The following is a 27,184-nucleotide window of genomic DNA, read 5'->3' as shown; positions in this document are numbered from 1 at the left end:
AGAGTAGTAGGGAGGGAGGGAGGGAGAGAGAGAGAAAAACAGAAGAGGGAGGGAAAGAGAGAGAGACTAAAAGAAAAGAGAAATCAATGAAGAGTGGAAGAGTGAGAGAGGTGGACATTCTGTCGCAGAAAAAAAAAGATGACATATTGATAAAATGTCAATAATATAAGAAATAAAATGGGAGAGAAAAACAGCAAGCGAATGGGAAAATGGCAAGCGGGAGATGGGGAAAGAATGAGAGAAGAGTGTAACAAAAGTCAGATGAAAAGAGAGAGTGTAAAGACAGGAGAGAGGGAGAAAGAGAAATAGAGCAGAAAGAGGACAGAGAGAAAAAGCTCCGCCCCAGAGGGAAAAATGGAGAGTTTGATAGAGCACCAAATAGAGAGAGAGAAAGGATGAGAAAACAACAACAGGAAAAAGCAGGGGAGAAAGAAAGATGTATTTGCAGTTTTGCTGATATGTCCTCCTAGAAACGCGTTGTGCGGCAAACTTCAGTGCGCCAACGTCCAGGGCGTGAAAGCGTTTGGCAAGGAGCCGTCCATCATCAGCACGCCCATCGGGGGCGCCGTCTGCTCCGGGGTGGACTTCATGCTGGGCTCGGATGTGCCCGACCCCGGCATGGTCAACCAGGGCACTAAGTGCGGCCACGACAAGGTAAAAGACGTGCGATGGCACCAGCCGGCGACACCGCACCCACTTTGCCCCGCCGGCTTCTGCGTTCAGGTGTGCCTCAACTTTGAATGTCAGAGCGTGGACGCCCTCAACTTTGACTGCGACGCCGATGACAAGTGTCACGCGCGCGGGGTGAGAACGTGCGCGACTTTGACAAGTCTGACAAGCTACGTAGCATCATGCTAACACTTGATGCCAACACTTGATCCTAATGCTACGTTCTCACCAAATCCGAAAAGGTGAACTGGAACACTTCATTCGCGAGCGTTTGACCGCGTAGAATGTTTTTTGGAACGGTTGCTGCTCATTCACGCTTTCGTGCTCACCGGAGCGGAGGAGGCGTGTCCCTTGGTGAACAAGGAAGTGGAGCACTTTAGCGAGTCAACAAAAAGTGAGCACCGCCAACTACTTTCAGTTCTTTCCTGGGACTAAACAGCCCTGGCACTATTTTTGACACGACGAGAGGAGGGAGGACTCAGACGCAGATATAAAGTTGGCCAACAAGGCTACAGTTTTAATGACCGGAAAATCAAAACGCCTCTTAAAGAGGGAAAAAAGGCTGAAAAAAAAAGCTCCAAACTGGAGAGACAAAAAGGGCACTCAAGAACGGGGGCAACAGAAAGCGCTCCACTAGGGAGGAAAACAAGGGGCAAACTAAGGGCGCAAGACAAGGCAAGGCAAGGCATAAAACAAGGGCTGTGGTTCAAGGGCTGTGAGGACGCTTCGGCAACGGAGGGGAGAATGCTGATGGCTTTTATTGCGTGACAGGTGGCGATAATCATGGGCGGTGACCGGTGATTAGTGAGCGGCAGGAAAGGCAAGTGACCTGAGATGAGAGGGGAATCAGAACTTCAAAACAAAACAGGAAACATAACTACAAAAATAAGAGCATGGACCGCCACGCCGGTGGCAGCGTGACAATTTTCTCCTTTTTTGAGGTACGTGATAGCACTTTCGCTTTTTTAGTGGCAATCGGGCGGCCGGCATTTGAGCTAAAAATAGCTTTGGCGTTAATAATAATAGTGATGTGCTTCTCGGGTCGAATCCCTGAAGCGTGTGCCGAATAATGTAGATGAGTGGTTCATGAACGGCGAGTCAATGCGTGTGTTGATGACGTACGTGGTGACGTTTGAAGCCCCACGAAGCAGGTGTACCACGTGACTGATTCAGGAAATGATTCGCTAGGTTTGAGTGTAGTTCGAAATAAAAGCGGCAAAGAAACGCTATGGATTCCCCTTCACTTTTTGTGTTTTCGGGTCCCTTATTGCGCTACTTATTTTTTGCTTTTGGCATTCGATTTGACGAGCTTCTTTTTGCGATGGAACCAGCAAGAAAGAGGAGATTTTCCCTTGTTTGGGAACACTTTGAGCAGATCTCACCTCAGAAGGTAATGCACTGCAATTAGCGGTACTCTTTTAACAGATTCCAATAATAAAATAAAATAAAATGTGACAACACATAAAATTTACATTTTTCTGTTCACAGTTGAAAGTCCCCTTCAGTACTGGGAATCACAGAAATATTCGCGTCCAATTCTATACAAACTTGCTATCTCATATCGATGCACCCTGCTTCATCAGTACCATGTGAAAGATTTTTTTCCAAAGCAGGTGAAATTCTCTGCAAAAAAAGAAACAGCCTGAGTCCAAAAACATTGGAAAAAATATTGTTTTTAAATAAAAATGAATAAGCACTTTATTTTACCTCATTTCACATTTTCACTTGTTGCATAAGCACAAACATAGACAAAGTAACACAGAACAATTCATGTTAAAACACTCTTCAAATATATATTCCTTTGTATTATTTAGAGCATGATTTACACCCCACCATGTTATCGCATGCACCAAGCATGTTATACATTTTTCTGTCCACATGATGGCGTAGTCGAGGAAATGAATCATCTTGTGTGTGAAGTATTTAACTGCAGGGCTTCACTGCTTTATGGGGCTTCATTTTGCCATCACTAAATAATAAGCACTGCTGCTAACTTGGTACAGTTCAAAAGCAAGTAAACAGACTTACCAGCACTTTCTTGATCATCATTCTGTCACGGCTGGCCGTGTTGTTGCACTCGGGGTGACAATAGAGAGAACGCTGTGTGTGACGTGGCCCGTACTCGAAGCTGATTGGCTACCGCGAGGCGAAACGCGAAAAAAGTTCAATTTTTTGAACTTCGACGAATATGCGAATGTGCGGATTTTCGTCGCGAATGTGCGGATTTTCGCTGCTGAACACCGCGTCCCAACGCGCGAAACGCGTCTTCCGCGCCGCCCCACGCACTTTTGTTCCGTTGCGCGCGAACTCCATTGACTACAATGCAAACGCGCCGCCGAATCGCCGTCCCTCGCTTTTGGTGAGAACGCAGCATAACACTTCATGCTAACACTTCATGCTAACACATTGCTAACACTTCATGCTCACGCTTCATGCTCACACTTCATGCTAAAACATTGTTAACACTTGATGCTAATACTTCATGCTCACACTTCATGCTAACACATTGCTAACACTTGATGCTCACACTTCATGCTAACACTTCATGCTAACACTTCATGCTAACACATTGCTAACACTTGATGCTAACACTTTATGTTACCCATCATGCTAACACTTGATGCTAATACTTTATGCTAACATATGATGCTAACACTTGATGCTAACACTTGATGCTAACACTTCATGCTCACACTTCATGCTAACACTTCATGCTAACACTTCATGCTAACACTTGATATTACCCATCATGCTAACACTTGATGCTAACACTTCATGCTAATACTTTATGCTAACATATGATGCTAACACATCATGCTAACACTTAATGCTAACACTTCCTGCTAACACTTGATGCTAACACTTCATGCTAACACTTGATGCTAACACTTGATGCTAACACTTGATGCTAACACTTCATGCTCACACTTCATGCTAACACTTCATGCTAACACTTCATGCTAACACTTGATATTACCCATCATGCTAACACTTGATGCTAACACTTGATGCTAATACTTTATGCTAACATATGATGCTAACACATCATGCTAACACTTGATGCTAACACTTCCTGCTAACACTTGATGCTAACACTTCATGCTAACACTTGATATTACCCATCATGCTAACACTTGATGCTAACACTTGATGCTAATACTTTATGCTAACATATGATGCTAACACATCATGCTAACACTTGATGCTAACACTTCCTGCTAACACTTGATGCTAACACTTGATGCTAACACTTGATGCTAATACTTGATGCTAACACTTGATGCTAACACTTGATGCTCACACTTTTGTCCTTGTCCCCTTGTGTGGGTCGTCAGGTGTGCAACAACAACCGCAACTGTCACTGCGAGGCCGGCTGGGCTCCGCCCTTCTGTGAGCTGGCAGGTTACGGAGGCAGCGTGGACAGCGGGCCCACCTGGAACGGTAATACTTGACGGAAGTGCGACGTTATCCGGTGATAATTTCGTCAGAAAATTTTCACCACAAGAATTTTTTTTTTCCAGACGAAAATAAAACGAAAACTAAAATAGAAGCCATTCATTGAGATGCTAACGATATCTAAAATTTACTTCTAATCAGGGTTATTATAGCTTTTATAGTTTAAGATGACTAAATTATGACTAAAACTTGAATTAATTTCAGTCAAGACTATGACTACAACTAAATTTTTTTATTTATTTTTTTTGTCAAAATTAATGCTGATGTTATCATGTATCACAAGCAGTGGGTTGCATCCTCACATTTCCAAATTCATTTTTTTCCAGAAAAAGAAAAATAGAAACGTTTGTTGAGCTATTAACATTTTGTCATCAAAAGGAGCTATTTTTTTCAACACTATTTATTTGATTTCACCTTTATTTTAATGTCCCATTGAGATTAAAAACAGCATTTAAATACACTATGGTCATGAAATTTAAACTCAATTTTTAAAACTAGAAAATGCCATTTCTGGAGAAATGGCGTGTGAATGCTGGAAAGCTGAATGAAAACCTGTGGAATGATTTGGAATAGTATTGAATGATGTTGAATGATATTGAATGATGTTGAATGATATTGAATGACATGGAATGATGTCAAATGATATTGAATTATGTTGAACGATGTTGAATGATGTTGAATCATATTGAATGAAGTGGAATGATATAAAATGACCTGGAATGAGCTGAAAATGCTAAAGTTGGAATGGTTTGAATTCATACAGAAATCTAGAAGCAGTTGAAGGAAGAAAAATAGCACAAAAGTAAAAACAAAATCAGTAAGAAACAAGAAAACAAGGAAGAAATCAAGTAAGAAATGGAGGAAGTAGTGAGTAATTGAGTAAACAATGGAGTAAAGTGAGAAGAATTAAGTAAGCAATGAAGTAAGGGGGGTAGAATCGAGTAGCAATGGTGTAAGGAGTGGCAAACTAAATAAGCAATGGAGTAAAGATTGAGGAATCGAGTGAGCAATGGAGTAATAGCCACTCTCTGTTGAAATCAGGTCACATCAGCATTAGTTAACTAAGATAGCATTAGCATGCTAACTTAGCATGAGCATGCTAAGCTAGCAATAGCATTAGCATGTTAAGCTAGCATTAGCATGCTAACATAACATTAGCATTAGCATGCTAACCTAGCATTAGCATGCTAAGGTAACATTAGCATTAACATGCTAACTTGACATTAGCATTAACATGCTAACTTAACATTATCATGCTCAATTAGCATTAGCATGCTAACCTAGCATTAGCATTAGCACTTCTGGGTCACTTCCTGTTGAAATTAGTCACTTCCTGTTGAAATTGGGTCATTTCCTGTTGATATCTCGTCACTTTTGGGTCACTTCCTGTTGATTTTAGGTCACTTCCTGTTGATTTTAGGTCACTTCCTGTTGAAATCAGGTCACTTCCTGTTGAAATCGGGTCACTTCCTCTTGATATTAGGTAATTTCCTGTTCAGATCGGGGCATATCCTGGCAAGAATCCCAGGCATACCTAATCAATTGGCCAAGATGGCCACCGCCCCGGGGGGCCAGGTTGGCGAGAATCCTGGGCATATCTAATCATTTGTCTAAAATGGCCGCCTTGCATGGTAAGTTGGAAAATGGCCGCCATGCGTGGTAAGATGGAAGAGCTCATGCCTTGAATTGGTGGAAAATATTGAAATTGGAATGAAGTAAATCAGATGAATAATGTGGAAGTAAATGGAAAATTGTAGAATGTGGGAACAATCGGCTACAAAATCGGAAATTGTGAATTTTGGAACTGAAAAGCTGGAAGAGCTCATGGCGTGAATTACTGGAATATATTGAAGTCGGAATGAAGTCCATCGGATGAATAATGTGGAAGTAAATGGAAAATGTAGAATGTGGGAATAATCGGCGACGAAATCAGGAATTGTGGAGAAGGTGTGAATTTTGGAACTGAAAAGCTGAAATAGCTCATGGCGTGAATTACTGGCATGTATTGAAGTTGGAATGAAGTAAATCAGATGAATAATGTGGAAGAAGTTAGACGCCGAAAAAGTGGGCGGAATAAGTTGAATAATAAGAATAAGAAAAATAAAGAGTGAATAACATATGTGTGAAGGCCTCCTCCAAAATATGTAAATATGCCGAATGACACCATTTTACCTTAAACATTAAATATGGCGTCAATATTCTCCATTAGACGTGATGCTAAACAGCAAATATGGTGTAGAACGTTAAAATGGGGGGGTGGACATGCGGAATAAAGCCCGCAATTTCCTACCTGGCCACAAGGAAGCGCTAAGTCGTGTGCTGTGTGTGTTTGTGGGTTTGCCCTGCGCAGACAAAGACCACTCGCTGAGGGACGGTCTTCTCGTCTTCTTCTTCCTGCTCCTTCCTCTGGCCGCGCTGGCCGCCGTCGCCTTCCTGCGCCGGAAGCAGTTGCTGCAGCGCCTCGGCCTCGCACGCAGGGGGCGCTCTCAGGGTTACCGGTGAGTCAAAGCAAATAACAAACAACTGTCTATGAAACACTAACCTGTATATATGACTGGATAGTAGGGGTGGGACAAAAAAACGATTCGACCGAACCATCGGTCGTCAAGGGGAGCTAAACGGCCGTATCGGTAGCAGACTTGTCAACCGATACAAAATCCGCCGGGAATCCTTAGATACATTACTTGTAAAGCTGTGGACCGGATATCGCGTTGCTGTGAATCGGTTGTGAGTGAGGCTTTATGGTTTTCATAACAATAGCAAGAGTTCTGCACCGTGCTCTACTTGTTTTGTTTACATTTCAGTAGCATCACCATTCAATCTACTTCCGTGTTTACAGAGAGCTAGCAAAGTAGCGCTCAGAGACGCTTCATTCCCCGGATGTTGCAAACATAATGCAAAGACGTTACGCACCTTTTTGGGGGGGGAGGGGGGCCCGCCTACCGTCAACGCCGTGCTCGCGACACGGCACGCGCGCAGTCGCGCACAACGAGTGACAACATGCAAATGGAGACAGTTAGCAGAAGCCGGTGCCGTACATCTCGGTATTTCCCATGGCTATCGAGTCCTCTCGGTGCACTTGTATGTCCCGGGCCGGCGTTGGTACTGCGCGCGAGCCAAAAAGAATAACTCCTGTGACGATCCAATGCATGGATTCAAGCGACACAGGTATGTCCCACAGCCAACACACCAGCTAAGCTAAAAGCACACTGCAAGTATCTAATTTCTCAGTTTGTGGCTCCCTGTCAATGTACACAACTAGCATGAGCAGCAGATCGGAGAACTGAGACGTGCCTGCAATTACATCATCAAACTCAAAATGAACGACAGCCCAAAAAACAAAACCAACAGTAGTGATTCCGTGGTCATCATCGTGTCTCAGATTAAAAAAACAAAAAAGATGTCATACATTAACAAAAATGAATGTGATGGCAAAGAAAAACAAAAATTGTTAAAAACAAAAATTGTTAAAAACAAAAATTGTTGATAAAAAGGTTAGGGCACTTTTGGAAATATTTTTGGATATATTAAGTGGTTAAAATGTGTTTGATAGATTTATTGTTCCATAAGGTGGCTTCATATTTCTTTTGGCTGGACGGTAGGTTTATTTCATGTCTTAAATTTATGTTTCTGAAATACTTCACAATGTGGACATATTCTGTTTAATTGTGTTGGTGTCTTTTCAATGGTTAAATATTTATATTTCCAATTGAATTATCAGCCTTTTGTTTTCCTGATCCTGATTTTGAATTAAAAAAACAAAACAAAAAACAATTATAACTGTCAATAACAACTAATAAATATTTAAACTGATACATTTTTCAGTCATATCGCCCAGCCCTTTGTTCCGGTCCATTTAAATAATTGATTCAATATATAAAAATATAGAAGACATTGTTGTTGTTCTTTTTTAACACATTTGTAGATACTGTAAAAATTTGTGGTGTTTTAAGATTAATGTTTACAAGCAACAAATGTCACTATAAGTTTTGAATATTTAAATTAATCGTATCGAATCGAAAATTGTATCGTTCCCAAACTTAATCGAACCGTATCGAACCGTTCTGTTCTGAAAGATAATCGTTTTTCAATCGAATCGCAACTTGTGTATCGAGATACATATCGAATCGGCCTCATGTCAGAGATTCCCACCCCTACTGGATAGCCGATAGCCCATACACGCCGCAAGCCGTTGAAGTCACACGGCGGCCATCTTGCTCCTCCCACCTCGCGAGCAGTAAATGTATCGGATGGTATGTCAAGAAACGTTTCTTGGGAGGAGCAATATGGCGGCCTTGTGACCTCGGCCTATCGGTGACCCAGTCATCTATATATAGATGAGTGTGCTAACCCCTCCCATGATGTGGGCAGGCCTGACGGTGCAACGTCGGCCAATCCCGGCAGAGGACCGCCTCCTGTTGCCCGCGGCAGCGCCGACAACATCCTTAAAGATGCAGTACATACGCGCAAAGAGGTGTGTATGCACGTGTGTGTGTGTGTGTGTGTGTGTGTGGGGGGGGGGGGGGGGGGGGGCTGTAGGGGTGTGTGTGTAGCTAGTTGGCTTGTGGTGTGTCCAGTAAGTGCTACAAAATGTTTTTATATTTATCTCATTAAAAAGTGTCACCAGTAGTGTTGCTACAAATGTATGTTACTAGTTGCATAATTACAAAAATGTGTTACTAGTTGAGATAAATTGTAAACACAAATGTTGTGTTGTTACATGTGGTGTATATGTTACTAGTCCAGTCGTGCGGTCACGCATTCCTCCTCGTAATTTTTTGTCCTGTGTTTGTCATCCAGCAACACAGTCAGCTTCTGCCGCCACACGAGGTAAAACGAAAGCTCACTCGAATAACACGTCGTGTAGCTGAGTGTGTGTAACGTATGTGTGTGTTTATGTGACTGTGTGTGTGTGTTCAGATGGCGGAGAAGAGCAGGAGCGCTACCTCGCACGCCGTCAGGCCGCCGCCGCCTCTGTAAGCGTCAACGGCGACAATGCTCTTTGCGTGACGTAGCATGTGTGCTTGAAAGCAAAAAACAGTTAGCATCTCAGCTAGCCTCTTTGTGCTTTTGTTTTGGAGTCCGAAAGACCAAATCTTTAGCATCGCACTTAGTCACAAACAAAACCTGTTGTGTTTGTGCATTTCGCAGCTGTTTGCATAGCACTTAACAGAGCAGCTAGCTTTATTTATTTATTTATTTGTCAGAGCATGAATCTTAGCTAAAGCCTGGTTCACACGGCAAGATTTTAAAATTGTCAGCCGATTTCCAATCTTTGACAGACACCACACGTGAGGAGAAAAAATCACGGGAGTTTCAGTTTTGAACGTACCGTGCGTGGTGTGCGGACACACTGCACAATCAACACACCCCACACGAGCCGAGTTCATTCAATAATTTGACAAGAAGTCTTGTAAAACCTCTCGAGATGAAACGTGGCTTCCGAGTCGTCAACATGAGTCGATCCTGGTTTTCAGCCGAAAAAGCGGCATAAAAAGAAAAGGTCTTGTTTAATAAAGGAGTGTAAATGGGCACTGGCGAGACATCGCTTGCCCTCGGCTCGGTGCTGGCGCCGCGGGTTGGCGTCCCACCCGGAGACCACGTTTATTTGTGGAGAATGTGTGTGCGTGTAAAAAAAAATAAAAAATACAAATAATTAAAAAACTAAAAAGAGTGTACTAGCGCGAGCACGGAATTTCTACTGCTTCATGACTGTTTTGATTTTGGATTCCCCACCGGCTTCCTCGCTGGCTCGCTTTCTGATTGGCTGCACGTCACTGTCAATCTGCTGCGCGGAGCGAAATCGGGCCAAAAAATCCAACATGTTGGATATATATTTCAAGTCGGGGGTCCTTCCGAGCGCCGACATCGGGAGGCGCTGTGTGTGGTGACAATACACACAGCAGGATTATCTGTGAAGATTATTGCTTGCATCTCGGCGCGTCCTTACGATTGTCGGGACGGGAAATTCGGGGCTAAAATCGGGCCAATTCTCCTGCCGTGTGAACCAGGCTTTAGCATGTAGCATCGCGGTCAGCACTTAAACTAGCCTTTCTGCTTTGTTTTTTTGTGGTAGAAAGACACAGTCATAGAGCGTATTAGTTTAGCAGCGGTTAGCATCGCATTTAGCTTAAATCTTAGCTTAGCATTTAACATAGCGGTCAGCATTTAAACTAGCCTTTCTGCTCTGTTTTTGTTTTTGTTTTGTTTTTACGTTAGAAAGATGCAGTCGTAGAGCGTAATTGTTTAATGGCGGCTAGCATAGCATCTATAGCCTAGCATAGCAGCTAGCCTTTGTGAAAGCCTAACTGTAGCGTGTGTACAGTTAGCATCTCTGCTCTGCTTTTTCAGTCAGGAAGCAACGACTGTAGCAAGTCTTCATTTATGAGCAGTTAGCATAGTAACTAGCCTCTTTTGCTCTTTTGTTTTGGAGTCCGAAAGACCAAATCTTTAGCATCACACCTAGTCAGAAACAAACCCTGTTGTGTATGTGCATTCAACAGCTGTTAGCATAATAGTTACCAGAGCAGCTAGCTTTGTTTTTTTTTTTTTTTGTCAGAGCCTAAATCTTAGTTTAGCATTTAGCATCACAGTCCGCACTTAAACTAGCCCTTCTGCTTTGTTTTTTTTTTTGTGGTAGAGCGTATTAGTTTAGCGGAAGCAAGTCTTTGTTTATTAGCAATTAGCATAGCAGCTAGCTAGCCTCTCTATGCCTTGTTTTTTGTTAGAGCCTAAATGTTCGTATACCATTTAGCGTAGCTGTCAGCACTTAAACTAGTCTTTGTGTTTTGTGTTTTTGCGGTAGAAAGACGCAGTCGTAGAGCGTATTAGTTTAGCGGCAGTTAGCATAGCATATATAGCATAGCAGCTAGCCTGTGTAAAAGCCCAACTGTTAGCATGTGTACAGTTAGCTTCCCTGCTCTGCTTTTTCAATCAGGAACCAAGTCTTCATTTATTAGCATATAGCATAGCAGCAGCCTCTGTGCTTTTGTTAGCATAGCATTTAGCATAGCGGTCAGCACTTAAACAAGCCTTTCTGATTTGTTTGGGGTTTTTTCTTGTTTTTGTTTTTTTTTGCATTAGTAAGACGCAGTCATAGAACGTATTAGTTTAATGGCAGGTTAGCATATCAGTTAGCATGTGTACAGTTAGCCTCTCTGCTCTGCTTTTTTTCAATGCCTGTAGCAAATCATGGTTTATTAGCAGTTAGCACAGCGCTAGCCTCTGTGCTTCTGTGTTATATATATATATATATATATATATATATATATATATATATATATAAATGTTAGCATAGCACTTAGCATCACAACTGGCCTCTGCATTCATTTTTGTTTTTTTTGTTGTTTTTTGTGTCAGAAAGCCCAAGCCGCCTGGCACGGCTCAACCTCTGATGCCTCAAAGACCCGCCCCTCCACCACCTGTCTAAAGCACCTTTTGAACCAGGAGTCCACACCCCTGGCCCCTTCTCCAAGCTAAGCCCCCGCCTAGCGACGGCCAGGAATCAGCAAACGGAGACTCAGGCGGACTTGGACCAAGAAAAAGAACTTGTCAGAAACCGTCCAATCAGATGCGATGATTGTAAGCGTCGGCACCGCTGCACTTGCTAGCGAAAGGGCTAATAGCGATCAGGCCCGACCGAGTGCAGCTTCTCTCTGATTGGCTGCTTTGAAGACGGCAAAACCGAAACCACTATGGCAGGAGGATGGGACTGTGTGTTTTTTGTTTGTTTTGAATTGTTTACAGGATCGATCACCAATCTGCTAGAGCCTTGCAGAGAGAAAAAATAAATAAAAATATTGATCATCAGTCGGAAGAAGCGCTCGTCTTGGTCTCATAATAGAGATTTTTTATTTTTTTTTAATCCACAAACTAGGGGGGAAAAAATCAAGACTGCAACTAACCCTCCACTACCGTAAGATTACAGCTCAAGAAACGACTAATCGATGCTCAAAAATAGTGTAAATGAATTTGAAGAGCTATTAGTTGTATACAGTTGTCGATTATTTTTCCAATGAATCAAATTATTTTAAAAATGTTTACACTTCCATTACTTTCTTCAAAGAGAGAACATTATTTGAAATTGACAGTTAGACAAACTAATGATGCTTCAGTTACTAGTTTGGTCTGTAACGTGAGTAGTAGGGGTGTGAATCTTGGACTGTCTCACGATTCGATTCCGATTTTTGGGCCTGCAATACAATTCAGAATCGATTTTTGATTCAAAATGAGTGACTGACAATAATTTCAGCTTGCATTTATAGACGTGCAATGAATCGTCATGATCTGCTCCAGTCTGACTCGCTAATGCTAATTAGCGTACTATACTAACGGCACTTTTATCACCCAAAAGAACGGCGATTCATACAAAAACACGTCCGGAATGTATACAGAGAAGTATCTTAACATGACTCACCGGCATTTGATCGATACTTCTTCCTTCTACTCTAATATGGCTACAATTTAACGGTGTATCAGAACGCGCAGAACCACACTGCCCCTAGGTAGCCAAATCGGGTACAACATGAACAGCGCTCCCAATAAACTAAGACAGACAAGGGTAAGACAGTATAAAATTAGTGAAATAAAATCAATTTTGGGACATTTAAAATCGATTATAAATCATACTAAATAATAATCACGATTATTATGAGAATCGATTTTTGGCCACACCCCTACTGAGGAGAATGGGATATATGCCACGGAAGAGGCGGGACTCCGTGATTTTGCACTTGAGTTTGGTTCCGGTCCGGGTTGCGAACGCGCAACCGAGGGGCACAAAGTCGGAAGCACAAGTATTTTGACGCAGCTCACACGTCACATACCGAACAGGAACCAAAGCTGATGTGCAAAAACAGTCCCGCCTCTTCTGTGGCATATACCCCATAGGCAAACATTGATTTTTGTTATGTGTGTGCGCTTTGGCGAGAGAAAAAGCATAATTGTGTTTTTTTTTTTGCCCCCTTTCTCTTTCACAGCTTATATTAAATTTGACATAGTGTGTTCAAACTATATAATCCACTGGCTGAGTATGTGAGATTAAAATACTGGACTTTATGGTGTTGAAATTCATCTGTTTCCTGTTTGGTCCACTGTTAATGCAAATTTTCCCACAAAAAATGGAAATAATGCTCTTATTCGCCATTTGCCAACGAAACAAGGTGCTACGTTGTTAGAAATGACATCAGTGTCACATGAGTTGGCTTTGTTACCATAGCAAACATCACATCATGCCTGAATAATGTTTATTCATAAAGATTGACTGCTTGAAACTGAATCGGAGGATCATGTTGTTTTTTTGGTAGATACATGGCAACGCAGTAGTTCGATATTTATACTGCACTATATTGTCTATTGTTATAATGAACTGTTACTCAATTTTTGGATCTTTTTTTTTAACGCCTTTTTAAGAAATGAAATGACAATTCCGAGCTTACATCACAATTCAAAATGGCGGTCTTACTCGGTGAATTCAATGGTTGTAATTTGATTTGAGAGGATTATTTTGATTTCAAAATGTGATGAAATATCGAAATCGACTAATCTAACCATCTGCCTGGTTTGTATGCTAGTCACAGACAAAAACAAAACAAAACAATACGTCGTTTGTTTTCACTGTATAAAAGTAGCATTTGCATTGCGGAATTATCAGAAATGCCCGGATGTTCGGTACAGTGCATCGTGACGTCCACGCCGTACCTCAAATGAAGAGATTGCGACGTTATCGTTCCTACCTTTCACTATTATTACTACTAGTATTTTAGTTTCTGTATTTTATATAGTAGTACATAGTAGTAACCAATCTTTTAATTCATATTTTAAAATAGAAACGTTAAAATAAATACTTTTTTTTTTTTTTTTTTTTTAATAAAACGTCCGCACTGCGCTGTCAGTGCGTCATGACGTCGTCACTCCTACGTCACTTCCTCCCCGGCCTCGCTTCCAGCCAACCAGGCTTCCGCGGGATTTAGCTTGTAGCTGTCATTCACATTCATGCGCCGGGAGAGTCGAGGAAGGGCGTCCGGGCAGCCGGCAAACAACAGGCGAGCTGCTCCTCAGCGTTACCGGAGGTGAGCAAAGCCGGCCCCACGAGCTTCCTCGCACGGCAGCCGACAGCAGCCTTTTTACAGACTCGAGGTCGCTTTTAGGCGTCATTTTTTTCGAAACCAAATCTTCGGAATTAGAGTCCGCGCTCTTGTTAGCTACGCTAGCCAGCTAGCTAGCTGGTTAGTTAGCTAGCGCGCTGTTGACGAAGGGAGCAACCTTGCCCCGGCAACTGCTGAAATGTGACCTTTAGCCCTACCGGTGCTGGCATATGAGCGTGTTCATGTGTGAACTTTTTGCTGATGTCGAACAGTTTTTGTTTTTGCTGTGTGGGCTTGCAAGGTGCCGCCTCCACACAACAACAACAAAAGTCAAAAGTAGGTGCTAATGAGCTAATTACATAAGCAGTTAGCTGCTATGCTACTCACGCGGCCGTCTAAAGCGTTTGTACGCGACAGACACCGTGAACGTGTACTTCGTTGTTTGCTTCGTTCGGTTGTGTCACTCTTGCTGAGCAAGCGCCGAACATTTGTTTTCGCAAAGGAAGGTGACAGCGAAGATGCCCTCTGGTTGACGATTTGGGGAGTGAAGAGGAGCCGATGATTGACAGACGACTCGGGTCTATTTTTAGGCGGGATTCCATCGCGGCGACCAATCGGGAGGGGAGACATTGCCTGGTGGGCGGGGCTCCGATGGGGCAGGAGAGCGAACAAGGTCAAAAACTTGTTTATCTTCTCGACGCTCGATTGTACTCTACCTGGATTTGTGATGGATGGATGGCTGTGTTAAAATATTTTTGTTACGATTTTACTACACAATACCTACCATCATTAAAAAAAAAATCTTGCCCACGAATAATACACATAGTACTATGAGCACAGTGTATAAAACTGCTTTCACGTGTTTTCCGACTTCTCTACTACATAGCCCATACACTGCACAACGGCGAATCACTTCCGGTCATGTGTTCACAAGATTTCAAAATAAAATGGCGACTCAGTTCACCAATCACAATTTTCCGACTGGTCCCCGATCTTTTAAAAATTCTGACCTGCCGATCTTGATTTTTGCTGATCCCGACTTTTTTTTTTTTTTTTTGTAATAAGCAGCCACCTTCAGTGATCCTTTTTTTTTTTTAATTGAAAAAGTATTTATATATATATATATATATATATATATATATATAATTGACAGTTTGTTTCAATGAAACTGACAATAATATAACTTAGTTTTTAGGGGTGTGAATTGCCTAGTACCTGACGATTCGATTCGTATCACGATTCACAGGTCACGATTCGATTCGATACCGATTAATCCCGATACGAATTTATAAGTCGATTGTTGCGATTTTTTTCATTCAAATTTAGAAAATACTAATCAGTAAGCTTGTAGAGTGTAAGATTTATATGAAAATGTATTATTTATTTATCTGAAATTTCAGTCTTATAGAGGTTGTAATCTGTTTCATGTTTGAACAGCATTAAAATAAAATATTAAGGCTTAATGTTCTGTTCATATAACATTCTTCCATGCTCAAGGTGTGAATCCTAAAAAAAAAAAAATATCGATTCTGCCGATTATTGAATCGATTCGAGAATCGCGCGATGTAGTATCGCGATATATCGCCGAATCGATTTTTTTTAACACCCCTATTAGTTTTCATGTAAGTAAAAAAAGAAAAAAAGTGCATACTTGCTGGAGATTAATTTTACATACATGAATGTTATTCACCTTTTTTGAACATGAAATAAAGTGCAGTGAAGACTGAACAGTTTGTGAGAGGTTCTTTTTCTCCCACCTGAGTTTTGTTCCTTCTGATTACCGTATTTTCCGCACTAAGGCGCACCGCATTATAAGGAGCACCTTCAATGAATGACATATTGCAAAATTTTTCCATATATAAGGCGCACCGCATTATAAGGCGCACCTCCAATGAATGACATATTTTAAAACTTTTTCCATATATAAGGCACTACAGTAGAGGCTGGGGTTATGTTATGCATCCATTAGATGGTGCTGCGCTAAAGGGAATGTGAACAAAACAGTCAGATAGGTCAGCCAAACTTTATTAATAGATTACAAACCAGCTTTCTGACAACTCCATTCACTCCCAAAATGAACAAACAGCTGTTTTATAATTTCCTCTGAGGTAAATTATCAGTATTAGCTAGCGATCCAAGATGGCGGGATCTTCTGCGCATGCGTGTCACCGATCGTGCAGGGTCACCGATAGCGTCTTGGCAGCGAGACCTGTTGCGGCTCAATATTGATCCATATATAAGGTGCACTGGATTATAAGGCGCATGGTCAGATTTTGAAAAAATTGAAGTCTCTTAGGTGCGCCTTATAGTGCGGAAAATATGGTAGATTGTGTCAATTTTGTTGTTTTCATTTTCGTCTTAGTCATTGACCAAATTGTCTATGGAGGACCAAAACTGCCAAAATTCAAAATAAATAAATGACTAAATAAATAAATGACTAAAAGTGAAAATAAAAATGAATATAAAAAATATAATTAGGAAAATTATATTAAAAAAAAAAAAAATGGAAAAAAAATCAGTTTTTATTTTCAGTTTTCGTCATTTATTTATTTAGTCATTTATTTATTTATCTATTTATTTAGTCATTTATTTATTTAGTCATTTATTTATTTATCTATTTATTTAGTCATTTAATGTTTTTGAATTTTGGCAGTGTTGGTCCACACTGCCAAGTCAAAATGTTTTTCAAATGAGGGGGCGGTTCTAAGCGTGTCTTGGGTTGTACTCTGCCGTTGCAAACTGCCTGTCATTGGTCGAGTGAGCAGCTCGGCGAACAAGGAATTCTCGCCGGCTTGCAATGGATGACGATCGTGTCCACTGTCACCTCAACTTGCGACTTGAGTTGCTAGACAACAAGTGAGAGCAGACAGTGGACAAGATAGTCGTCCATTGCTGGAGCTGTCCATTGCAAGCCTGCTAGACTTCCTTGTTTGCCGAGCTGCTCACTCGGCCAATGACAGGCAGTTTGCAACGGTGGAGTCCAACCCAAGACACGCTTAAGACCGCCCCCTCATTTGAATAACATTTCGACCTGGCAGTACGGCCCTAAATAAATAAATAAATAGATAAATTACTAAAAGTGAAAATAAAAACGGATTTATTTCATTCATATTTATTTTTTGGATATAATTTTTAAATTGTATTTTTTATATTAATTTTTATTTTCACTTTTAGTCATTTATTTATTTATTTATTTATTTATTTAGTCATTTATTTACAGTATTTTGAATTTTGCCAGTTTTGGTCCTCCATAATGGTCAGTCCAATTTACTTATCGTCTCAACAAATGGCTTCTATTTTAGTTTTCATTTAATTGTTGTCTGAAAAAAGAAATAATTATGACAAATTATGGCGAGAATTTTTCATCAATGAAATTATCACTACTTACTTATATTCCTATTTATTAGCCTTTTTTGTGTAAATAAACTTAAATCCAATCCAACAACTTTACATATTGCAAAATTATGTCACACAAACCCACAAGGTAAAAAACACACAATGTCATTTTGTTTTTTGAGAAGCAAATTTGAATTACGATTTGTGCTTTTCTGTCCCAGGATCTGATTGGAGGAAGGCATCAGTCGGTTGGTGGAAAATATCTTTGAGGACTCCTCGTCTTTTTTTTTTTTTTTGTGGGAGGGGGGATCGAGTGCCATCGTGTTCATCGTCACTATCACTGCTGCATCCGCTGCCACGTGCATGCCAGCTTAAGGAGGACTAATGCACCGCTTAAGGACTTGCGCGGCGCGCTTGCGCCCGCTCACCGCTGCCCAGGCGGCTCAGACTTCCGCCGGCCCGCAGCAGCCGATCGCGGCCCTGCCCCCCGCCCCGGGCGCAAGGACTTTGGGGCCCGTCAGGCGTTACACGGCGCCCGTGGCCTCTGAGCCGTTCCTCAACGGGACCAGTTCCAACTACGTGGAGGAGATGTACTTCGCTTGGCTGGAGAACCCAAAGAGTGTTCACAAGGTGAGTTGGGGATGGGGGTGGGGTTGCTGCCCAGCCCCTCCCGCATAATGTCATTGGTGACCTCACAAGTGTCTCATGATCATGGCTAAGTCACGTGAGCCACCTAACTGCCAGGTTTTTTCCTGTGTCCAAAATTCCGAGGCGGCCACCTCCGGCCTGGCAGACTGATATCGCTCAACAAAGCCGCAGCGCTCCAGCTGGCTTGATTGAGATCGGCAGCGACGTGTTTTAGCTGCAGTTGCAGTGTTGCGTCATTATGGGGGCGCTATATCAACAGCAGTGCACCGGAAAGACCGGAAGCAACAACAACTACTAGCCTTTGTCTTCTTCATCTTCTTCTTGTTCTGTTTATTCTTCTGTTTTTTCTTCTTGTTGTGTTTCTTCTTCTGTTTTTTCTTCTTGTTCTGTTCATTCTTCTTCCTCATCCTTCTCATCTGTTTTTTTCTTTTACCCTTCTCTTCCTTCTTCTTCTTCCTCTCTTTCTTGTTCTTCCTCTCATCCTTCTCATCCAACTTTATTTTTTCATCCTTCTTATCATCCTCCTTCTCATCCTTTATTATTATTATTATTATTATTATAATAACATGGGAGTATTATATGTTGCCTGTCAAAAATGAAAGCGATTCAGTTAATTTAACATAATACATGCTCGTCATGGCGCATGGTCAGGATTTTGGGATGTTCGATACCACTCCCCCGCCGACCGATATTCAAGTCTTGAGTAGTCACCGATACTGACACCAAATACTGATACCACTAGTAAATAAAATTCCCCACCCAAAAATGACAGCTATATACCCCAATATATTATTTTTCCTTAACATTGCATGAAATTAATGGCAACATATTCATATAATTTCTAGTTCCTGATCGCAAAATGGCTGCAGGAGAGTGACCAATAGTGGTATCGTCCCCGCCGCGGGTACCGATACCTTTTAAAATTAGACCTGTTCGATGAGCTGCAGAGGCCAAAGTAAAATGCCATGTCCCACAGAGGAGTTCGATCAAGGTCGCAACGTTGTCAAAACGAAGGGCTGCATGCTTTTGGAATAAAAAACTAATTGCAATTTTTCAGACCAAGATTGCGATTGGATTCGATTTGCGATTTCTGTATTTTACACATTTAAAATGCATGAAAACACTACAATTGTGAGTCAGTTTACTTTCAGACAAGTTATTTGATCAATATTTTAACAATACAATACAATACTATAATGCAGGGGTGGCAAACTGCGGTCCTCGAGGGCCGAAGTCCTGCAGGTTTTATAGATTTCCCTACTCGTAGTGCAGCTGATTCCAATTAACAGGCTCGTTATCAGGCTTCTGCAGAGCTTGCTGATGAGCTGATCATGAATCAGCTGTGGTGAAGAAGGGAAATATCCAAAACCTGTAGGACTGCGGCCCTCGAGGACCGGATCTCGCCACCCCTGCTATAATGTCACTGTTTGATTAAAAGTACGAGGCGGAGAGGTTCTCTTCTGGTGAATATGTTAAGGGGGGAGCTTTGACCTACATTATGCTTCCCAACAAAATAATTTGCCAATAAAAACAATATATTGAGGCTCAGGCTATGGTGAGATTATAATGTAGTTACATATCGAGAATAATAACACAGAATGGAAAATAACATCCCAATTATAATTTTTTTGGAGCATCATTAAATTCAAACAAGACAAAGAGAACCATTAATAACTGAATGTAAACAATCTTCAAATATCAAGTGTCAACATTTAAATGGGTAAACATTGCACACTATTATGCACTTCTATCAAGTAAACAAAACTTTCAAGCTCAATAATCATGACAAAACTCTTGTATTAACAGTGCAAAACTTTGAGGTATTTCCATTGTGTGCATGAGGCTTTTGAAGCAAAAAGAAGAAAAACTATCTAAAACCGCACTGTTTTGCGATTAGGTTATTGCACTTGGTCAAACGTCGATGTCAGTTAGATTTAGATTAATCGTGCAGCTCTACTTGCTGACAGTTTTTTCATTTTGAACATGTTCACAAGACAAGAAAAAACATGAAAAGTGTTTGGGGAATGTTTGGCGTTTGCGACATGTTTTGATGCATTTTTATGTTTTATAAAACATTTATGTCTGAATTTTGGGAGGCTTGGAACGGATTAGGACATTTACATGGAAAATGCCTCTCTACTTACAAAATTTTCTACTTAAGAACTTTCCTCCAGAACCAATTCATTTCATAAGTGGAAATACCACTGTATAGGAATATTAAGTATGAAATAAACATCAATAATTGGTTAATAAACAATAATAAAATAATCAGTCTTCCATGAAAGACTACGGAAATCAGTGAACAATAATTTTAATGTTCCTAATTCATAGGATTTGGAAATTTTAAATTAAAAAAAAAAAAAAAAAAACGGCTCCAAACTATGACTCGATTATTAAAAAAGTTGTCAAATAATTTGTTAATCGATCAATTTTGGATGGATGGATGCAACAGAAGCATTTTTCCCCCATAGGATGTCATAAATAATTGATCTTAATCGCTTTGCACAGGCAACGATTTGAACCATGTGAACGCTTGAGAGTTCAAGAAAAAGTTCGCCGTCACATTGTTGGTTAATGGGGCTGTTTACGTTCTCCTCGGAATGTTTTCATCTGGGTTACCACAACTCCCAAGCAACTGGATTCATTTGCACAAAGTTGACATGAGGATAAGGAGCAGCCGGCATGTTTTTTTTTTTTTTTATTGTTTGGCTCCTCAACGTCAACTTTGAGGAATCTTTTGGGGTGTGTTAGGAATGTTGACAACAAGTGAAGCCGAAGCCGTCACCTGTGCTCGCTCGTGTGGCAACGCTCCACACATGACTCACATTTTCAGCCCTCCCTCCTGCTTAAAACGGGGAAGTTAGCGTCCTGCTAAAAAGGAACACCCACCACACCCTTTGTAAATAGTGGTCAGTGTGACTCAGGCCCAGCGTCATTTTGGATTCTTATGACCACGTTTTGCTAACTGCTAGCAGCTAACAGCCACTTAGCAAGTAGTTTAGTGTCACGTGAATGTCTCAGAAGGATGACAAGTGTTTTCCTTCTCTTGTTTTCTTGCTCAGGACAAAAAAATTGGGCCGACTAAATGATAACTGCTATTAGCTAATAGCTAACACTTGGGAACTAGCATATAGCACGTAGCATTTAGTGAACAAATGTAGACAAAATGCGTTAGACCGTCATCTGAGTTACATGGCTTATGAAATGTGCTATAAATCAGTGATTTTACTTTTATTTTTTTTATTATTATTTTTTTTTAACAGTCGAGACACTTGTGTGACAAACCTGTTCCTTTCTTCCAAAACCACCTGTGTGCTATTCACAGGATTTTACAGCACCAAGTTTGTTTGTTTTTTTTGTTTTTTTTTGTAAATTAAGGTCAACGCACACTAATCAGCATAAAAAGGTGAGGAATCTTCCCTAAATATAATAAATAAATGACTAAATAAATAAACGACTAAAAGGGAAAATTAAAACTGATATAAACAAATATAATTTGCAAATTAAATACAAAAAATAAATGGAAATAAAAACAACAAAAAATATATACATACATAAATACATCTGTATTTCATTTTTGTATTATCCATCCATCCATCTTCTTCCGCTTATCCGAGGTTGGGTCGCGGGGGGGCAGCAGCTTTCGGAGGGAAACCCAGACCTCCCTCTCCCCAGCCACTTAAACCAGCTCTGCCGGCAGGATCCCAAGGCGTTCCCAGGCCAGCCGAGAGACATAGTCTCTCCAGCGTGTCCTGGGTCGTCCTTGGGGCCTCCCGCCGGTGGGACATACCCGGAACATCTCCCCAGGGAGGCGTCCAGGAGGCATCCGAACCAGATGCCCGAGCCACCTCAGCTGGCTCCTCTCAACGTGGACGAGCATCGGCTCGACTCTGAGTCCCTCCCGGATGACCGAGCTTCTCACCCTATTTCTAAGGGAGAGCCCGACACCCTGCGGAGGAAACTCATTTCGGCCGCTTGTATCCGGGATCTCGTTCTTGCGGTCACGACCCACAGCTCGTGACCATAGGTGAGGGTTGGAACGTAGATCGACCGGTAAATCGAGAGCTTTGCCTTTTGGCTCAGCTCTTTCTTCACCACGACGGACCGATACAGAGTCCGCATCACTGCAGACGCTGCACCGATCCGCCTGTCGATCTCCCGCTCCATCCTGCCCTCACTCGTGAACAAGACCCCAAGATACTTGAACTCCTCCACTTGGGGCAGGATCTCATCCCCGACCCGGAGAGGACACGTCACCCTTTTCCGACTGAGGACCATGGTCTCTAAGGGTGGAATGATACCGGTAAACCACGATTCGATAACGTGACGATATTTGGCTCACGATATCGATAATATCACGATACACGATATCTAGGATTTTTTATATATTGTCAAAAAATTTTAGCAACATATCACGATATGTGACTGAAAAAGCCATCAAATGCCCATAAAAAGGAAAATGTCTAATTATGCAGTTATTCAATCCCAAAAACTTGTACAATATACAAAGTTCTGCATAGTGCCTCACTGCCTCTGAGCCTTTTAACTGTAAACATTGTAAAGTGAGACAAATTAAAGTGCATAAACATTTATAACATAACACTGCACAACTGGACACATTATATCGATATCTACCGTCAGTGTATCGATAATTTATTGCAACAGAGAGTGCAACAATATATTGCGATATCGATTTTTTTCTCCCACCCCTAATGGTCTCGGATTTGGAGGTGCTGATCCTCATCCCAACCGCTTCACACTCGGCTGCGAACCGCTCCAGTTGGTGGAGCCAACACCTTCAACATAATAGCATACCAGGGGCCAGATGTAAGCCAACTAAAAGGGTCAAAAGAAGGAGAGGCACCTGGGGTCTTCCGACGGACATACTGTTGAAGAGAAGTCAAATTCTGAAGCGCTAACTGAATAGTATGGCCAGAGCCAGTATGGTCAGAAACAAATGTACAACAAGTCTCACCAATGACTTTACACACACACCCTTGACTAGCAGCTGTAGATGTAATGCACGCTGAGGTGTCCTTTGCTGTCAGGTGGTGAATCCCTGACAGGAGCTGAAACGTGATTTGCGACATGTAGCCTCGTGCCCGTTGAGAACACCTTGTCTACAACGTAGGGTGGTGGCTTGGCACGCCACGCCTTCTTTGAGAGCGCTGGACAGCCACTGGAGATGACTCCCCTAGCCGATGTCGGGCTAAGCCAACGTCGGCACGGATGAAACCAGTTTGCAGTGGCTTACGTGGACCCAGGTGGCCCTCACAGCAACCTTCACCGCTGTCTGTCGTGAGGAGGACCTGGTAGGGACCTTGCCACCTTCTGGACTGCCAATTCTTTCTACGGAAATCCTTCACCAACACGTAGTCCCCGGGTTGGAAGGTGTGCAGCGGGCCCAATGCCGGAGTCGGGAGTGCAGCTGCCACCTGGTGTCTGACATTAGACAAAGCAGAGGACAGATTAGTACAATATGACAACATGGCATCTTCGCACAATGTTGTAGACGGCGGAGGTTTATTCGGCGGTTCCAGACCAACATGAGGCGGGGTGGCGAAGAGCACTTCAAAAGGGCTGAGCTTGGAGCGGGTCCGCTTCCTCATTCGCATGTACATCAACACAATAGGCAGAGCCTTCGTCCATGGAAGGCCTGTTTCCTCACAGCACTTTGCTAGTTTATTTTTTAGTGTGCCATTTTCTCTCTCAACAGCGCCCCCGCTGGCTGGGTGATATGAACAGTGTTTTGTCACCCAGATAATCTCCCACCTGCTTAATGGCCTCGTTTGCAAAATGAGTGCCACTATCACTAGAAATTTTTGTGGGAATTCCCCATCTGGGAATGATTTCTCTTAACAAGGCTTTTGCCACTGCGTTCGCAGTTTGTGCCGATGTAGGAAAGGCCTCAACCCATTCGGACCACATGTCAACCATCACCAAACAGTGTCTTTTCCCCTCTGATGGTGTGAGCTCAATGAAGTCCATCATAAGATGTTCAAATGGCCGTGTAGGTGGTGGATGTGCAGCTAACTGTGGAAGTTTAACCCCTCGACCTACATTCTGCGTAGCACAAATCAGACAGGCTTCACAATATTTTTGCGCAACAGTGGTAAAACCCTTTGTAAACCAATATGTATCAACAGCAGATAACATCCCCCCTTTTGACGCATGATCCAAACCATGTGTCAATTTAGCAAAATAAGGGAAAAAATGCTTCGGAAGGCAAGGATTGCCATTTGGGCCCAGCCAAATTTTAATAGCGACTTCAAAATGTGCCCCTGAAGATTTCCACAGATTCTTTTCACTTGGTATAACAAACTGTTGCATGTCATGCAGTGATGCAACCGAATCAGATATAACAGGGGATGCCAACAAAACAGGATAGGTATAGGTAGATGGTTTAGATGCAGCACTTTTGGCAGCCACATCAGCAGAGGCATTTCCCAATGAAACAGGGTCAAAACGATTAGTATGTGCAGTACATTTGCAAACCGCAATGGAGGATGGCAATAAAATGGCCTCAAGGAGCTCAGCAATCAGAGAGTGGTTGAGGATAGAGCCCCGAAATCGTGTACCACACCAAATGCATACCTGGAATCTGTATAAATAGTAACAGACTTGTCTTTAGCCAAACGACAAGCCTCAGTCAGTGCGATGAGCTCCGCTGCCTGTGCTGAGAGGTGACATGGAAGAGGGCCAGACCGCTCCACAGCAAAATCAGAAACAACAGAAAAACCAACACGGTTAGTGCCGAAAGCATCACGAAAAGCAGAGCTATCAACATACAAACTTAAGTCAGGGTTAGCAAATAATATTTCTGTCAAGTCAGGTAAATAGGCCTACAAAAAATAAATAAATAAAATTCAGCCAAGCAGTCATGTCGTTCACAGTTGTCAGGCAAGGGCAAAAGAGAGGCAGGATTTAGATTGGTGCACCGTTTTACTTCAAAATTTGGCATGTCCAAATGGCATATGTGGTACCTAAGATACCCGGAGGCAGACAAATGGGAGGTTTTCTGCTCCATAAGAATAAATAAAACTACATATAGTATCAAAAATATAAGAGGCAAATAGCCTACTATATCCCTGGATACAGTTAATACTTTTTCGGCAACAGCGACAGCTCACAAAAATTTTGGAGGACCCGCAGCCACTGGGTCCAATTTTGATAAAAAAAAATATATATATATATATATATATACAAAAATATAAGCTTATCACCATATTCTTACAAATAGGACAAAGGTCATACAGCCCCTACACTCATTAACGGCCTAAATAAATAATTTATAGGATTCAACACTATAAATAATCTATATAAACTGCAACACTAACAACGCGGAAACCTTAAATCAATCACTGTTCGCTGGGGGGCGAGCACGTCACAAATTTGCTTTACAAAAAACATGGGTGTCCACAACCGAAAATCAGGACACAAAACGATAAACTCCTGTTTCCAGCAAGAGAAAAAAAAAAAAAAAGAAAGAAAAACAAAAAAAATCATCCATCCATTTTGTTGACCGCTCATTCACACAATGGTTGCGGGGGGTGCTGGAGCCTATCTCAGCTGGCTTTGGGCAGTAGGCGGGGTACACCCTGAACTGGTTGCCAGCCAATCGCAGGGCAAAAAAAATAAATATATAAAATAAGAATAAATAGGATTCCTCCAATGGCTTCAGTTTCACAAAATTTCGGTCAAAAATCAGACTTGGGCTTAATCTAAATGGGTTCAGCCTCTTTTTTTTTTTTAATCCAACATATTTGTAAGAGGCTCAGAGAGTAACAGGTACTTCAGCCAAAGGAGGAGGGAGTTGGGACAAATCTGTGTAGGGTGTGAGTGCAAAAACCAAACAAACAAAAACACAAAAAAAAAGTGTTAATGTTTAAGCCGTCAGCATCCTCTATTAGATAGGGAGACCTGACAGCAGGTGTATACATGGTATGTGTCACTTTGAAAACATCATAAATGCATAATCAAAGGAGTGTGTGTGTGTGTGTGTGTGTGTGTGTGTCCAATCTGTGATGGCTTCACAGTGTTTAATCCAAGGACCCAGATCCCCCCACTTATCAATCACTTATATATGCCTTTGAGAGTGAAATGTGTGGCCTGGCTCCAACTAAAATTTGAGTTGTGTGGGTGTGTAAGAGAGACAGAGATAGCGCTGCGCATGGAATTCCAATAAAAGGTACACAACATAAGATGATCATCAACAGCAGAAAAAAACTCCTGCTCATAATCACAATCGGGGCCCCGAACCACATGGGCAGTACAGTGAAGGGAATGAATCGGCATAAAATCAGCCCGTGACGATACCACTGTTCGCGCTCGGGCCAGCAATTTAGACGCAGTAGATTGTGGAATGAGCCATTGATAAACATACAATGAGCTCGTGGCAGAATTTGGGAAGGAAACTAGGGAACACGCAGACCTAGTAACCTTCAGGCCATCCGATGTTGAGATTAGATTGAGGCCCAGAGCGAGCATCAAATCTCTTCCCAACAGGTTCACTGGACAGACCATAGATAGCAAAAAACTATGTTTTAAAGAGGAACAAATTGGGTTGTCAACGTCCCCTTGGTCAATTACCCTTAGTGGTTTTGTGAACCTTTCCTTCACTGTAATCCCCGCAGCACCAACAAAGTACACAAATCGGCCGGACATTTGACAGCCAGGCAGGTCGGATTCTTTAACAACTGAATGTGTGGCACCTGAGTCCACAAGGAATGTAATATCTTTTCCCAAAACATTCAAAACCATCGATGGACATTTTTTAAAGGCTTCCGGATTATAATTAAGATAAGTCTCTATCGGTAGCATAGTTTGTTGTTCAAGTCTCTGGATTGTCTCTGTGATAAGTGTATGTGTGTCACTTGTCACTTCCCTTTTCAGCTGCTGTAGGCAGAGGTTCCGTCTCCATCGACCGCACCTCCCCCTCTCCCTCGCGCCCTCAGTCGGACTGGGACTGCCGTTCAGACTGCTGACAGTAC

The 27,184-nt window shown here is 41.9% G+C and overlaps 2 protein-coding genes and 1 long non-coding RNA gene across 6 annotated transcripts in view; 2 read left to right on the top strand and 1 right to left on the bottom strand.

Annotated features, from left to right (window-relative positions):
- LOC144019058 (disintegrin and metalloproteinase domain-containing protein 9-like) overlaps positions 1–13,402 on the top strand; it is a 33,241-nt gene extending 19,839 nt beyond the window's left edge. Inside the window, exons 17-24 of the mRNA XM_077521868.1 lie at positions 471–654; positions 724–804; positions 4,005–4,110; positions 6,476–6,623; positions 8,497–8,599; positions 8,926–8,955; positions 9,046–9,101; positions 11,485–13,402. Of these exons, the coding sequence (XP_077377994.1) occupies positions 471–654; positions 724–804; positions 4,005–4,110; positions 6,476–6,623; positions 8,497–8,599; positions 8,926–8,955; positions 9,046–9,101; positions 11,485–11,554 (778 nt within the window). The 3' untranslated portion in view covers positions 11,555–13,402. The remainder of the gene's footprint in view (positions 1–470; positions 655–723; positions 805–4,004; positions 4,111–6,475; positions 6,624–8,496; positions 8,600–8,925; positions 8,956–9,045; positions 9,102–11,484) is intronic.
- Positions 13,403–14,037: 635 nt separating this feature from the next.
- The window catches only part of ogdha (oxoglutarate dehydrogenase a), a 48,860-nt gene continuing 35,713 nt past the window's right edge, over positions 14,038–27,184 (top strand). For all 4 annotated transcript variants that reach the window (XM_077521125.1, XM_077521123.1, XM_077521126.1 and 1 more), the window contains exons 1-2: positions 14,038–14,195; positions 17,768–18,176. In XM_077521125.1, coding sequence (XP_077377251.1) covers positions 17,931–18,176 — 246 coding nt within the window. In that variant the 5' untranslated portion in view covers positions 14,038–14,195; positions 17,768–17,930. The remainder of the gene's footprint in view (positions 14,196–17,767; positions 18,177–27,184) is intronic.
- The window catches only part of LOC144019193 (uncharacterized), a 9,251-nt gene continuing 2,600 nt past the window's right edge, over positions 20,534–27,184 (bottom strand). The window contains exon 2 of the long non-coding RNA XR_013283605.1: positions 20,534–23,636. This is a non-coding gene — a long non-coding RNA (uncharacterized LOC144019193). The remainder of the gene's footprint in view (positions 23,637–27,184) is intronic.

The sequence above is a fragment of the Festucalex cinctus genome, chromosome 5 (assembly GCF_051991245.1).
Source record: "Festucalex cinctus isolate MCC-2025b chromosome 5, RoL_Fcin_1.0, whole genome shotgun sequence".
In the NCBI taxonomy this organism is placed as follows: domain Eukaryota; kingdom Metazoa; phylum Chordata; class Actinopteri; order Syngnathiformes; family Syngnathidae; genus Festucalex; species Festucalex cinctus.
Note: the sequence above shows the minus strand (reverse complement) of the source record. Positions and strands in the feature narration are given on the sequence as shown.